Source organism: Vanellus vanellus, assembly GCF_965231255.1.
Source record: "Vanellus vanellus genome assembly, chromosome: 2".
NCBI classification, from domain to species: Eukaryota; Metazoa; Chordata; class Aves; order Charadriiformes; family Charadriidae; genus Vanellus; species Vanellus vanellus.
In genome coordinates this window covers 36,728,061-36,741,948 of record NC_138906.1, presented here as the reverse complement: position 1 = coordinate 36,741,948, position 13,888 = coordinate 36,728,061, and the positions used below count along the sequence as shown (strand labels likewise).

Below are 13,888 nucleotides of genomic sequence, written 5' to 3'. Positions count from 1 at the left end.
ATAGTAATTACTGTATTGCTGTGATAAGCTTGCACATCTGTATACAAACTAATTTTGAAGCAATTAACTGCTAAATAATTTATCAAACTTGGTCAAAATTATAATCATCATTCCTATGAACTTTGTTCCTAATCTTAATTTAAATATCTAGCAAAATGCTATGCATTTGGAAACAAGTTACTAAATGCAAATAACCTTGACATTAATGATGATTAGCTTGTAAATTACACTTATGAATTAACTGGTTAGCTGTAGCATGATATAGGCCTTTTCTCTGCTTTTTTACAATTTTTTACAAAATGTACAATTTTCCTTAGTTGAATGCAAAATGAACTAAATTAGTGTAAATGTTAAATGCTGTGCTATATACGGAGTGTGGTTTTAGTGCAGAAATGTAAACTCTATTTTTTGTTCTCTGATCATAAAAGTGTATTTAAATTTACAGTAATAGTGAAAAAGTCAATGCCTGCTGTGGTCTTCATCCTCAAAACACGTGCTATACGCTGTTTTCTGTGAAAAAGGAAATTAAAAATAATGGAGTTATTTAAAAGGTGATAGTGGCTATCCTATAATTGCTTTATATGCCACTTCTTGAAGACATGGCAGTTTTTTTATAGTATTATGGAAGCAGGGGGAAGTTATTAAATATTAACTGTAAAGGTTACTAAAGAAAATACATTTACACCTCTTGTATACAAGCGATTTTTCAACATAACTTACCTTTGAAAGAAATTGTAAAATTGAAATGTTGTGTAATTTAGAATTCGTGAACAGTTGAATTTTAGTTGTTGACTTTTCCAATTGAACAGAACAAAATGATGCTCTAAGGCTTTCATGAAGGCCTTGTATGAAAGCTCAGGGATTGCTTTCGTATATTATACTATGTAAGCCTGTGTGCATTAATCAAAGCTGCTATGACAAAAGCACAGAATATTGTTTTAGTAATTCTTAAAAGTAAAGTTTAGTGAAAGATACAATTAACAATATTTCTATTGCGTAAATGTAAAAAAAAATAAATGCAAAAGACTCTTTATGCACAAGCTGTGATGCTTTAACTCTGCCAGTATAAAATATTAACTATGGATGTGGATTTACTAGTGTAGATGTACTTACCCTGACCAAAATTAATGCCCTGTAAAAAAAAAAAAAAAGAGAGAGAGAGAAAATAAGCTTTGTAGACAATAGAAAACCTTGCATGGGTGTTATTACTTCATAAATTTAACTTCTTAAAACATGTTAATCAAAAAGTTAATTTTTTTTTCCCAGGAACCTGTTTTTAGATCAAAACTTAATGTAGAAAATATTGTGTATGTGCGCAAAGTGTGTATATTATTTAGCGCTACATCCCCACTGAAAGATGGTGCATTCCACACTTTGAGGGTGTAAAATTTTTTGAGGGGAGAGTATGTACTTGTTCTAAATAACATGTAACTTTTTGCTGTAAGTACAGCTATGAAATAATTTTATTTGATGCGGTTCTGTCCACACAATTTTTGTGTAATTGAATAGGATTTCGGTTTTGGGGGAGAACTCTTCAGAGAAAATTACTTAAAAGAAATGACAGTAATGTCAGAAAACCAGAAGCCTGATTTGTTTATCTTTGCAAGTAATTTAAGTATAGAGAAGCCTATGGCATTATTATTATTATTTTAATTCTGCATTTGGTGACATTCAGCATAAAAATGGCAAAGCCAAACAGCAGTGTGGTCACTTTCTATGACTTTTCGGTTTTGACAGGGCAAGAGAAAGAGGGAAAACTATTTGGTAGTAGTAGTGCAAAACCCACACATTCTAGCACTCCTCTGGTAGAGGCGTTACATCTCATCTGCTTTAGGTCACTTAATCAGTTTAAGGCCACGTGGAGTTGCCATTAGTAAGGGCCAGTGCCTGAGTGCTATTTCTTCTTGTTGGTATTCAATTAGTTCAACAAAGTGTACTAGTAAAATAATTGCTAGAACATCAAAGTGAGAATTGGTATCTGCAGTGTCTCAGTTATTGCGTGCATCAGTTTACACTTAAAAAGTTTCTTTTTAAACTTGTGTGAATCAGGTTTATTGTACTGAATCCTTTGAGATGGAAGAACTTTTTTTTTTTTATTTTTAAAGCATAAAAAATAGGAAATGTACAGTAAATTTGACATTTCTTCTGTTGTAAAATTGGTGTAGTATTCTACTTAACCTATTCCTGTTGGTGTGGTCTAGAAGATTTAAAAGAAGCTATTTGTCTTGCCAGTGCTTTTTAAACTTTCCTTGGTTTGTCTTGAGGTTGAAGGGTGGAAAGTAGTAATGAGGAGAGATTTTTTTTCTTTAACTTTATTTTTAATTTTAAAAGAAAAAATGCTAGTCACGTGAGCAGGTTACCTGCAGGTCTTTGTTAGGCTTTGCTGGAACATCAAGTGATGAGCATAGTATATCTTTTAAATGGTCAATTATTGTGTCAGTATAAAGCTGTCCTCTTGTAAAGTTGAGTAAGATATGTATTTATGAAAAAAGTAATAAAAATGGAAGCTTTGGCCAGGATGAATGTGGAGTGAAAGCCAGGCATGCATGTGCACACACACATGCGCTACATTTTTTAAGAGTGGCTTTAAACACTGGAAAGAGCCTGAAACGTGTGGCTATACATTTGAAAGTGTTGATTTACCCTGTGCTCTTGTTAACTCTGCTTTTAGTTTATTTTATTCTTTTAACCACTAGGACTTTATTGATATTTTTAGATATATAGACAGTTGCCTAAATGAAGTAGTTTGCCCTTGTTAAGATCTTTTTATGTCATGGAAGAGACTTGAAAATGCTAGCCAGCCTGTCTGTTAGGTGAAGTTTACATATACACTTAAAATCAGACTAAGCAAGATTTTTTTCATTCATTCTAGCTATAGCATACAAGCTTTTTGAAGTTAGATGGTGTTTTCAGCAGCAAGAGTGTTTCAGTGTGTTTCCATTTCCCAGACCCCACAGGAATAATCTTTGTTTACTGAGATCATTTTAGCAATTGGACATTACCAAAAAAAAACCCGACAGAAGTTAAAGTAGCCAAAGGGGCAGCAAACAGGCTTCTCTTAAAAAAAAAAAAAAAAAAAAAAAAAAAAAAAAAAAAAAAAGTCTGTGTGGGGGGTGAAACAGTGAGGCATCCGAAAATTATGCCCTGGGATGGGTCCCTGACCTAACCACCTGAACACCTCGTTCAGTTTAACCTCTGAGGTAGCTTGCTCTCAAACCGAAAGCTTTAAATCGGATATTCAATAGCAAAAAAGTAGCAAATAGAAGTTCCCTGCTCTCTGAGCCTATGTAACAGAGGTATTGCAATAACGTGCTCTAAGTGTATAGGCGGAGGCAAGCCGTATTTTGCTTCCCTTGTACCCCACCAAACCAGAACTGAATTTGACTGGTTAATTTGGAGCATATGGTGAACTTAAACTGAGTATGAACAACCTTTGTTTCACTTGAGCCTGACCTGAAAGAGACCAAAATGGGTTAGATTCCCTGTCTATAGCTGTGGTGTAAGGAATCTGGAAAGCATTTCTGACGTTCTCTGCAAGGACAGTCTCATGGTTTAGCAAGTTGGTCTCGGGAGCGTGGTGGCTACTGAGTTCATCTATGAATGCTGCTAATTTTATTTAGATATTTCAATCTGAGAAGGGTGAATCACTGAGCTATTGTTAAGACGAGATCTAACCTGGTGCCAGACCTCCTGTACCAGAAAAAGTTGCTAAAACTCTTACATCGTATGTGATATCTGTGTCACTTATTTCTGTTGGGTTTCGAACTGATGTGCGAACTTCTGTGGGGTAAGTGATGGTAGTAGGGAAGACTGTGCAAAATAAAAGCCCCTTGAGGGTATATCCAGCCGCTGCTTTGTGAAACAAAGTATCTTGTTGGCTTTTTAACTATTCAAATCTTCATACCCTTTTGTTTTTGCTTCAGAAATGACACTGAAGTATCCTACACCATTTATTTCTCCTTCTTGGGCTCTGTAAAAGAAGCTGAATTCACTGATTTTTTTTTTTTTTTTTTTTTTTAAATAAACAAACAAAAACCTGAACCAAAGAAACCCAAACAAAAAACTTCATTTCCCTATCTAGAGCTCCCCAGCCCCTAACTTGGTCATGTATTTCAGGGACATCATATGCAAGTGTCAGTTTAGAGCTGTTTCTTACAGCTGATGTAAAACTTCACAGTTAGTCCATAATGGAAATATTGACTACATCAACTAGCAGCCCCTGTGGGCACTAGGAAAATGGGTGAAGGGAGAGAAGAAGCCTTTAGCTATTTTGGTGGCTGAAGGAAAAGGAGGGGTGTCCCATCATTAGGGTATTACTAGTTCATACTGGTTTAGGATTTTAAATAGACTTTTTTTATGTTTAGAAGCACTTTTGCATTTAAAGATGTTATTTCAGTCTTTCATATACCTCCTGAGTGTTTTCACTGTTATCCACATACCAGTTAATTGCCAGGTAGTGGTGGGGCAGGAGAACAAATGACAAATGACCATACCTCTAAAATGTTTGGTCAACAAAATCAGCTCAGTAGTACAATTGTTTAAGGAATACAGACCCCTGCTTTGAGGAGGAGGGAAATAGAAACTGTGGTATTTAGGAAAAAAAAAAAAAAACAACCACAACCCAAAACAGAACAACCCCTATCTAACAAACAGGGTAAAAAAACCCACCCAAACAAAAAAACCCAAACCAACCCAAATGAAAAAGACCCACCACTTTAGTTTCTCCAGAGAGCTTCTGCATGGGGGAAGAGAAAAGGCCTGAAATGTCAGAAGCCACGAAGGTAGGTGAAAGCCCATTTTCCTAGAGGATACTGGAAGGTCCCATTAAATTTAAAGCAGTGCTTAATTCTTTAATTTAAAAAAAAAACCTCAACAGCCTTCTCTTATGAACAACACCTGGAAAATGAATTTTTTTTTTTTAAATGAGAAATTCAACATTAATATGGTAATGGCAGAATCTTTAGAATTTTCTTTTTAAAATGTCTTTATAGACCACTCAAGGGAATTTACAAATAATGAGTATAAGCTTTTAGTCTAATTAGCGATGTGAAGAATTGTGGAACTGAAATCTTGAGGCAAATGGTAATAGGTGAAAGCCTTCTACCCGGCTAATCTACATAAACATATGAACTACAGTCTGGCTTATGTTGGTTGATTTACCTATTTTGTATGATGTAACATGGATGTGGCGATACAAACCTTCTGTTTGTGCTTCTTGAGCTATCATATCCTGACCACAAATAATCCAGTCTCTTTCAGAGTATTTTGAGTTTGCCCGGCACGGAGAGCGCAGCCCTGTGCCCAGTTGTCAGGCTGGTGGCTTTAGGGAGTGGAGCTGGGTGGTGTACTGGCCCCGTGGACGTCTTCTCAATCACTTGTCCTGGTGAAAGGTAGTAAGCAAAGCTGATGTTTCGCAGGCACTGAGAGGAAATTTGATCATCAGCACAGAGGGATCTGTGAGGTAATCCAGTGGCCAGATTTTCATCTTGAATGCCGAGATAATACACCCCTCCAAAGCGGCTGCTTTGGTGGTTTGGGTGTGCAAGATGAAAGGGGAAAATTAGTTAGGAGCCAAGCAAGAAAAAAAATTTCTTTGTCTAAGTTTTGTGGAAAAACCTTATTCTGAGCGGTAGTACAGAGTGCATTTAAATCCAGGTCTGGGATTAAATAATGAGGCAACACAAAGAGAAGTATTGCTGCAGTTTGCCTGTGGCTTAGCCAAGCTTTGTCTGCTTGAATTGCTGGATTGGGTCTGAAATTGGAGCAATAACATTTCCTCCTCAAGTATTCTGCTGTCCAGATCAGTGGGTAAAAATGAAAAGTGGTGACGTTTGTTAACAAGTCAGTATTTGAAACCATTCTCCTTTCTTGCTTCTGTAGGTAAGGCATCAATATGAACTTTCTGGTTCACAAGCTAATGGCTTGATTTGATAAAATACAGCAACTGTGTCATCAGTGTGCCTTGTAAGATACACTAGAAATTAATTACCTTTTAATAGAGGTGATATAACTGTTTTTTTAACAGAAATTCAGTATGCCTTTTTAGGTAGAGAGTGTGACCCTTTGCTTTTGTAATTTATCAGAACTACTGCTTAGGAATAATCAAACTGAGATATAATTGTGTGTGTATATACATCTATTTTATAGATATATGTGTGTATACCTATATTTTGTATATACAAAGATGATTTAGAACGCACATTCAATAAGCTTTGTTTGGGTGAACTTATTACTGTTTGTTAGGTGCTTTTGGGAATCAAGTGTGAACAACTTAAAAAGACTGAAAAGCTTGCTTAAACCCACGGAGTTTCAGTGTGAAGTTGGGAGGCGGGCAGAGACTGCAGCACCTCTCCCAGGACAGCTGCTGCAGTGCCTTAATCTGTATCGTTACCTACATTTATCATGAAGAAGATGAGGAAAGGGGGGGGGGTTTCTCCTTATCACCTTGTAACTGAAGAACTGCTGCTGCTTTTTTCCCTAACCACACTAATATGAATTGAGAATTAAGGATGTTTTATTTTGTATTTTGTCCTGTAAATCTGCCCCCCCCGCCTTCACTAGAAGAGCATTAAAAACAGTGATTCACTCTGTGATCAAGCATCAGCTACTTGAAGCAACCTGAGGGGGAGAAACTAATGAATTCTGTGTGTGGGGGGGGTAGCTTTTTGTGTTGGCTTTTTCTTGCCTGTTTTTATTTTGCTGGCTGTAAACAATCAGACACCTCTTCCCCTTCTCCTATAAATTCAGTTGCTTACCAGCAGTTTTCCATTTGGCTATAGGAGTCACTAACTTTGCTTCTATGGCTGTTCATCTCAGGACTTTTTATACAGAAGTTGTTTCTTGCTGTATGACACTAGCTGCAGTCCATAGTGGTGTTTATTCTTGTTGGGGTGTGTGTGTGTGTGTGTGTTTTTTTTTTTTTTTTTTTTAATATTTCATCTCCGCACGTCTATGTTGTTTGTGTTGTCAGTGAAGTAAGCTTGAGAAGTGATGGGTTGTGTCTTCACACGGCTCTTTGGAGCTCAGGGAGAAAAAGGGTGGTTTTGGTGAGTGGGTTTGCAGGGGTGTCCCATGTAGCTGTCAGAGCCGGGGGACCACGAACTTGGAGGCAGCACTGGGGAGTAACAGCACGTGGTGCTGGTGGGTATTGGCACACTCTGTCTGCGTCTGTGCTGTTGGCGTGAGGTGCCAATACTTTTTCCAGGTGTAACCAGTGTAGCAGTGCCTACCTAGAATGGATGAAATGAGTAAGCGCTTGCTCTTTGCACGTTCCAAAGAGTAGAAAAGGTAGACCGTTTACTTTCTATCCCGTAGGTATTGAGTTCAAACAATTGAATGGACTAACGTTGTTGATGTTCACTTGATCTCCTGTCAAACATGTTTAACTCCCCCCCCCCGATTCTTGTTTAAAAAGAGTAGGTTTGCGCTGTGCGGGCTTAAGGCATTAATTTTCTGCGTAGTTCATATGGCTGCTGAAATAAGAGAGCATTACGTGGCATTATTGTTGAGAAATGGGAATTAAGGAGCAGGAGGCAGTAGGTCTCCAGGGGGAGGGAGGATGGGGATCAGGGTCTGGTAAGAGTGTGGTTACAATGACAGCGTGGAAGTGCAATTGCTTTGATACTTGTGTGTAATGCTCCCCTCTGAAACAGTCAAATTTTGACACACTTATGAAATATACCATGAGTTACAAAAAATCAGGGCTGTGAGCAGAAGCATTTTTATTGTTCTTTGCTTTATAATTGCCTATCTTCTGTTTTTTAAAGTTATTCTCCCTTAAGGGGAGGTGTGGGTCTTATGTGATTTGCCTTTGCTAAATGTCACATAAAGCATACAGTGAGATTGTATTAGTGAGCAAAAGCATATAGTGAGATTTTATTTAATGCAAGGATGCAAAAATAGACAATTTTCAAGACCTTTTTAACCCAAGAGGATTTTGATAGGCTGAAGAAAAAAGTGATGTAAATAAGAGAGGGCAGAGACAGAAGGAAAGAGTACATATAAAAGAAAGGGAATGATGAAATTGTGGGTTTTTTTCTTGCCTCCTCCCACCACCTTTTCTCTAAGACATGTTTAGTATTGTTTCATATGTGTGAAGGGTTCTTGTGGGTCAGGAGCACTGGGCGTCACTGCATATGTGTTCTCTGTATTTACGTACGAGAGACTACCTCTTTGGAGATCGTTAAGAGGGCTTTTAGTAAATTATCTGTCTTTATGGTACTTAGCCCTTTCTGTCTCCGTACACACATGTAGCACAAATATGCTGCTTTCCTTGTGAAGGGGCAGAATGACATATTTTTGTTTTCTCCGCTTTCAGTGTTGCAGAGATATTCGTGTCCCCCAAACACAAGAGTCCGTATCTCAACATCCTCAGAATAAATACGTTGACATAAGGTCATCAGCTGTGGCTTGAAGTAACTGAATCCAGCCACCTGCATAATACCTGAAAAGAAGAACTAAAATGTGTGCAATTGCTCTTAAAAGTAAATTATTGCCAAATAATTGCTTATGGACTAACCTTATACAGAAACCAGAGAAGTCTGTTTTCTTCTTACCCAATAAAAGGTGTTTTGGGTGTCTTTAAAAAGAGACACAAGTGGGAACACCTGTTCACTTGCTGTGAAGCTTTTAAAAACCTTCATAGGATACAGAGCACAAACAAAACTTACCCAAACTATTTTTTCAGTTTGCATCTATTTGCAATGCCTATTTAGAATTGAATGAATTAAGAAATCTGCCTAAACTGGAAAAAGCACATACATGGGGCTTACATGAGTAACATTGAGATATGCTGGCAATGTTTACTACGGGTTTATTAAGACTAGGTGAGCTATGTATAAATGAAACTATTGTAATAAAATACCTTTGTGGAGTTTGAAAGTATTTCTTGTCTCGCACACCTGGTATGACTGCAAGTAGTTGTAAAGTAACAAAACTTAAAATTATTTCAAAACAAGATAAAACCCTCTGGGTTTATGCTGCCTGGGGTGTGAATAGCTGTAGGAGCTTTGCATAATCTGTACTTCGATGAAGAAAATAGGGTTATGAGGAAGATGGAAAACGCCCTGAAAGAACTGACATTGTCTGAGATGGGTGAGCATTTCCAGAAAGATGCTCCTATATTGTTTTCCCCACCTATTGTGTAGAGTTTTGTCCCCGTGCAAAAGCGTGCTTTCTGAAGTCGGAACTCATCCTCATGGAAGCTGTTCCCGCTCCAGTAAATTCAGTCAGACCTAGCTTTGTCCCTCACTCTCTGATGCACGTTTGCATTTGGCTTGGGATTTTTCCGGAGGAAGTTGGGAGCTGATTCTCTGTGGGTTTGCATGCATGCATTAGAGGTGACTGCAGATCACTCGTGCCGCCCTGCAGCAAGGACCTGTATGGGGCTGGCAAAGTGCAGGAGTAGTGATGTCTCGGAGCAGGAGCTGCGGAGGTTATGGCAGCGTGTGAGGGATTCGTTATCTCTCTGCTCGCTGCTAATTCAGTGCTTATTCTGGTCCTGGGAACACAAAACCAGCTCTGTCACTTCTATCTATTCTTTCCATCTGGGGAGAAGGGCAGAGGGGGAAAGGGGTTGCAAGCTTTATGTGTTTTTAGGTAATTTTAAGAAATACATTTAGATTTTATTTTTTTTTTTAATAGGAGCTGATAGTAACTGAAATGGAGATGTCTCAAAGGTGCTTGTGTCCTTTTATCTTACGCTGGTTCTGTGTGATTCCTCTCTTGGCCATGCAAAGCTTTATTCTTTTTTTTTTTTTTTTTCCCAATTGCTAATTGTGATATAGCAATGTAAAAAAAAAAAAAAAATTAAATTTTCACATGTGTCAATAAACACTAGCCTTCAAACTTGTGCATTGGGTGACAAGTTAAAATTACTTGCAGCGCAGCCAAGCGACTGATGAAGGTGTAAATAGTTTCAAATTAAATGGTTCATATAGCTATTTTTCTATTTTTGAAGTGACCTTTCACTTTCGTACAATAGGTGTCTCACTATTGCCATAAATTGAGGTGCACAGCGGGACTGTACCCGTTTTGTACTTGGCTTGCCATTTCCTTTGGCTCTTTATGAATGCGGTAGAGGAACTGGTAATTTTAAGGTGGCATTTCTCTTTGCTCCTCTCCCTCTTCCTTCCTTTTAGGATGTTCAGGTTATTTCTGTTCTACAAATGTTGGCTGGCAAAAGTTTTAAATTGCATCAAACTCTTCAGTCACTTGAAGTCATGTGGGAAGAGGGGGGAAAAAAACCACACCACCTCCAAAGCTTGTGTTATGTCCTTTATTGTTGAGTAAATGTAGAGATTGCTTTTTTGGGGGGGGTGGTGGTGTCCATCTTTCAGGTGTTGGGTAGTAAAGGAGAAGATATGTAGGTTTTCCTTACAAAATGAAATGTACAAGTTGCACACAACTGCCACCTCACATGTGCTTCTGGAAAGGACTTTTCCCCCTTCTCCTTCCCACCAGTGGGTATTCACTGCTCAGCGTGAGCATGTTGTTGGTGTGCTGACTGGGCTGTTGCGTGCTCACATCCTTCTGCGAGTGGCACTCCTTGCTACGAAACTCTCATGAATTTTAATTTGAATGTACAAGTGTGAGAGACTAATGGCACGACACAGTTTGAAGCACATTGAATAGCGTATTGGCTGCCAATTTTGTGGTTTGGGATTTTTCTGCATTAAAATTTCCCAGTATTTTTAATATTATTGAATGAACATCCCCTTTTATGTTCTACTTGAGGACCCGACTTTCAAGTTTCAGGTTGCTGTGTGAGATTATTTTGATATTTCAGAGCGGTATATCATTACTTCAGGGTGATTGTTTTTATAGCAGTATCGCTAGCTGAGATTACAGTTTAAGGAAACCTTTGCGGACTTCGAGGACCCTTTCTCCCCATCCCTATTACAGTGAAGCAGCTCCTGACTCGCTCTTTGCTGTATTGGAAATGAAAGCTTAAAGGGCGCTGTGTGCGGTTTGGGTTTTCGTTCTCCCTTCCTTGCCTATTTATATGATAAAATGCTGAAGTTGGCTCTTGCTTGCTTGGGAAGAAGTGAAAATAGCTGAGAAATGCTGCGCAACTGAGACCTGTTCATCTTTTCTGGAGAAAGCATGCTTGTCACTTGATCTCATGGTCGCTGTCCTGTTGGGGGTGACACCTCCGCGTGAGGAGAAGTTTTGGGCAAGGTGCTCTGCGCTGTAAGCTCTCCCTGTGTCCCAAACAAAGCCTGTTGAGAAGAGCATTTCAAGATGTAAAATGCTCACTGCAGGCCTGGGTGGGTGGGTGGCGGTGGTGTTAAGGAGTGAATTTTAAAAGGATCTGAAGGGGAAAAAGAAAGCTTTAGATTTTCCTATCTAGATAGGAACATCCCTAAAACTTGTTTTGTCGCAAGATTTTACTGGCCTGTGTTAGTTTAACAACCTTCTATTCTATTATAACAAGTCTTTAAAGTGTGAAGGGTTTTTCTGTGAGAGGTCAGTATTGAGCAATTAAAACTGTGTGTTTGAACATGAGACTCTTATTTCAGCTGCTTTGGCGAACCAAAATGCAGTGGAGACCCTCTAAGCTAGACTGCTCTGTGTTGTCCCCTCTCCCTTCCCCAGATCTTCCCAGGCTATCCAGACTGATCCAACCAGCATGCCCTACCTGAGCTCAGCTGAAACTGTGTTAATCTACGCATTCTTGTAAATCCCAAGGGTTTTGTGGCATCTCTGGCATTTATTTGTTCTCTCCCTTTGGGGGAAGGGAGGAGACAAAGGACTTGGCTGTGAAGGCAGCCAGCACACTGCCAGGCGTTGCTGTAGCACTTCAAAGTGAATGTTTTGTTTACTAGATAAGCGAAAACTGATGTAAATTTGGGGTACAATGAATTTACTGATTGTTACCCCCTCCTCCTGATAAGAGATGGAGAATGTCAGTCATATCAATGTTAGAATATAGTCAGTCCTTAGGCTAACAAAAAGCTTAATATTAAAGCAGAAGTACTTATTCAAATTTATATTCTCTTCCTTGAAGAGAAGCAGAATCCTAAAGTTTCTTCTTGGTGAATTTAAAAAAAAAAAAAAGAAAGTAATTCTTACTGTGTGGAGGGGAGCCCAGTACAAATACATGGGATTATCACACCCATTTATAACAGAGGGAGTTAGATACTGAAGGCCTTAAAGCTGAAATAGAAATAGTCTTCAAGAAAAGTGGAGACTCCATGAAATGTAACAGCTGTCAAATGTGTAACAAGTATTTCTGTAACAGCTCTTTGGACTTGAAATGATTTTGACCTGACATTCCCCCCCAGCGATCTGTTGGGATTTTTTGAGTTGTGTATTTGGTTTTGGTCCTCTTATTATGACAGATACTTAAATGCAGACACTGCTATGTATAGTCTATCTTGCAATGATGTTTTCTCTCTTTTTTTTTTTTTCTAAAAAAACCTATTTTCTTTAATTTATCTGCAGGAGTCGGAAGCTTCAGATCAGAAATATCCCGCCTCACTTGCAGTGGGAGGTAGGAAGTCACTTTAAAATTTGATATCTGTGCTTAAAACTGTGTTTCTGTTTCTCTCTTTATCCACAAGAATTTTCCCCTTCCCCCACCTTTCACTTGCTTTGCACACACCACCCATTCTGTTCTGGGGAAAAATCCTTTGGAAGAGGGAACAATAGAGCCTTCTAAGCAATTCAGATAACTGCCTTCATTTCTGCTCTCCGAGTTAACCATAAAAAATGTTGAAATGGATTCTTTTGGTGAATGCTGACTTCCTGATGCAGTCACTCTCTTTGACTGAAAGCTGGTCCGTTTTGGACCTTGCTGGTGTGTGAGTTCAGTAAACTTAATACAAGTTCATATTTAAATATTTGGCTAAAGCCTTTACAAAAGCAGAAATTTAGTGCTGATTCTTTTTCTTTGATTTCTTCCCCATCCCCCACCCTCACCCCCCCTTGCTCCTCTATAGTGGCATTATGGCAAACTTTTTGCTTGTGCTATTACAGTTATTGGCTCTCACCAATATATTGTATACTTGCTGTTTACACTCCACGAAGTGTTATAATTTTTGCAGTAGATGGGCTACTGTGAGAACAGATTTGTGTGGTTCTTTTTTTTTACTATTTTTTTTTTTTTCTACCTTGTATGTGTTTAAAACGTGGTTTTCACATTGTACTGGTGGTAAGTCATCCTTTTGCCTGAGGGAGAGTGAAGGGTTTGAGGATAAAGCTCCGGTAGCACTGTTCTCTGAGCAGGTTTGGTCTGCCTTCTTCATCTCACTTTCCATCTGCAGCTACTTCTTTGTTTGCACTTCCCGATTGCTTCCTAGCTTTGGAGAAGAACGGAAGCATTGCTCCGTCCAACCTAGGCTCCTAGGCTGTCAACCACAGGGTTTCTGTAAGATGCCAACACACGCCACCTCTCGTTGCTTCAGTCTGTCCTTCTTGTGTGTGTGCTGCCCATACGAGCATTTCCTCCGCACTTCTCAAACCTTGTGCTCCCCTCAGTTGAACTGTATCCACCTGGTAGCTTTTATTTCAAATTCATAACTGCGTGGTGGTTTTTTTTTTTTTGTTTGTTCAAGCTTTTGGGAAGAGTAGTAATAGAAGTGGTTGAGGGTGACGGATTTGAGGATTAACTTATTTTTTGGTACAAACTTCCTCTGAGGATTTTGTGTAGGAATAGTGAGTATCAGAGCAGAGGCATACGATTCAGAAAAATGTGAATAAACATGGATGTAAGCACTGTTGAGCAGAGTACCTCAAAAGGCTTCTACCTGCTCGTCCCTCCTTACACGTATGTAGCTGTTCCTGCTTGTATGTTACAGGTATCTACCCCGTTTCCCATCTGCTTCCCGATTTATTTTATTTTAAACAAAAATTTCCCTGTCCTCCTCCATTGCTGCAGTTTCTGTGG

At 38.8% G+C, this 13,888-nt stretch overlaps 1 protein-coding gene across 4 annotated transcripts in view; it reads left to right on the top strand.

Moving 5' to 3' along the window:
- IGF2BP3 (insulin like growth factor 2 mRNA binding protein 3) overlaps positions 1-13,888 on the top strand; it is a gene marked incomplete at its 5' end in the record, with an annotated part of 114,701 nt that overhangs the window by 12,792 nt on the left and 88,021 nt on the right. For all 4 annotated transcript variants that reach the window (XM_082479406.1, XM_082479405.1, XM_082479404.1 and 1 more), the window contains one exon: positions 12,445-12,493. In XM_082479406.1, the coding sequence (XP_082335532.1) occupies positions 12,445-12,493 (49 nt within the window). The remainder of the gene's footprint in view (positions 1-12,444; positions 12,494-13,888) is intronic.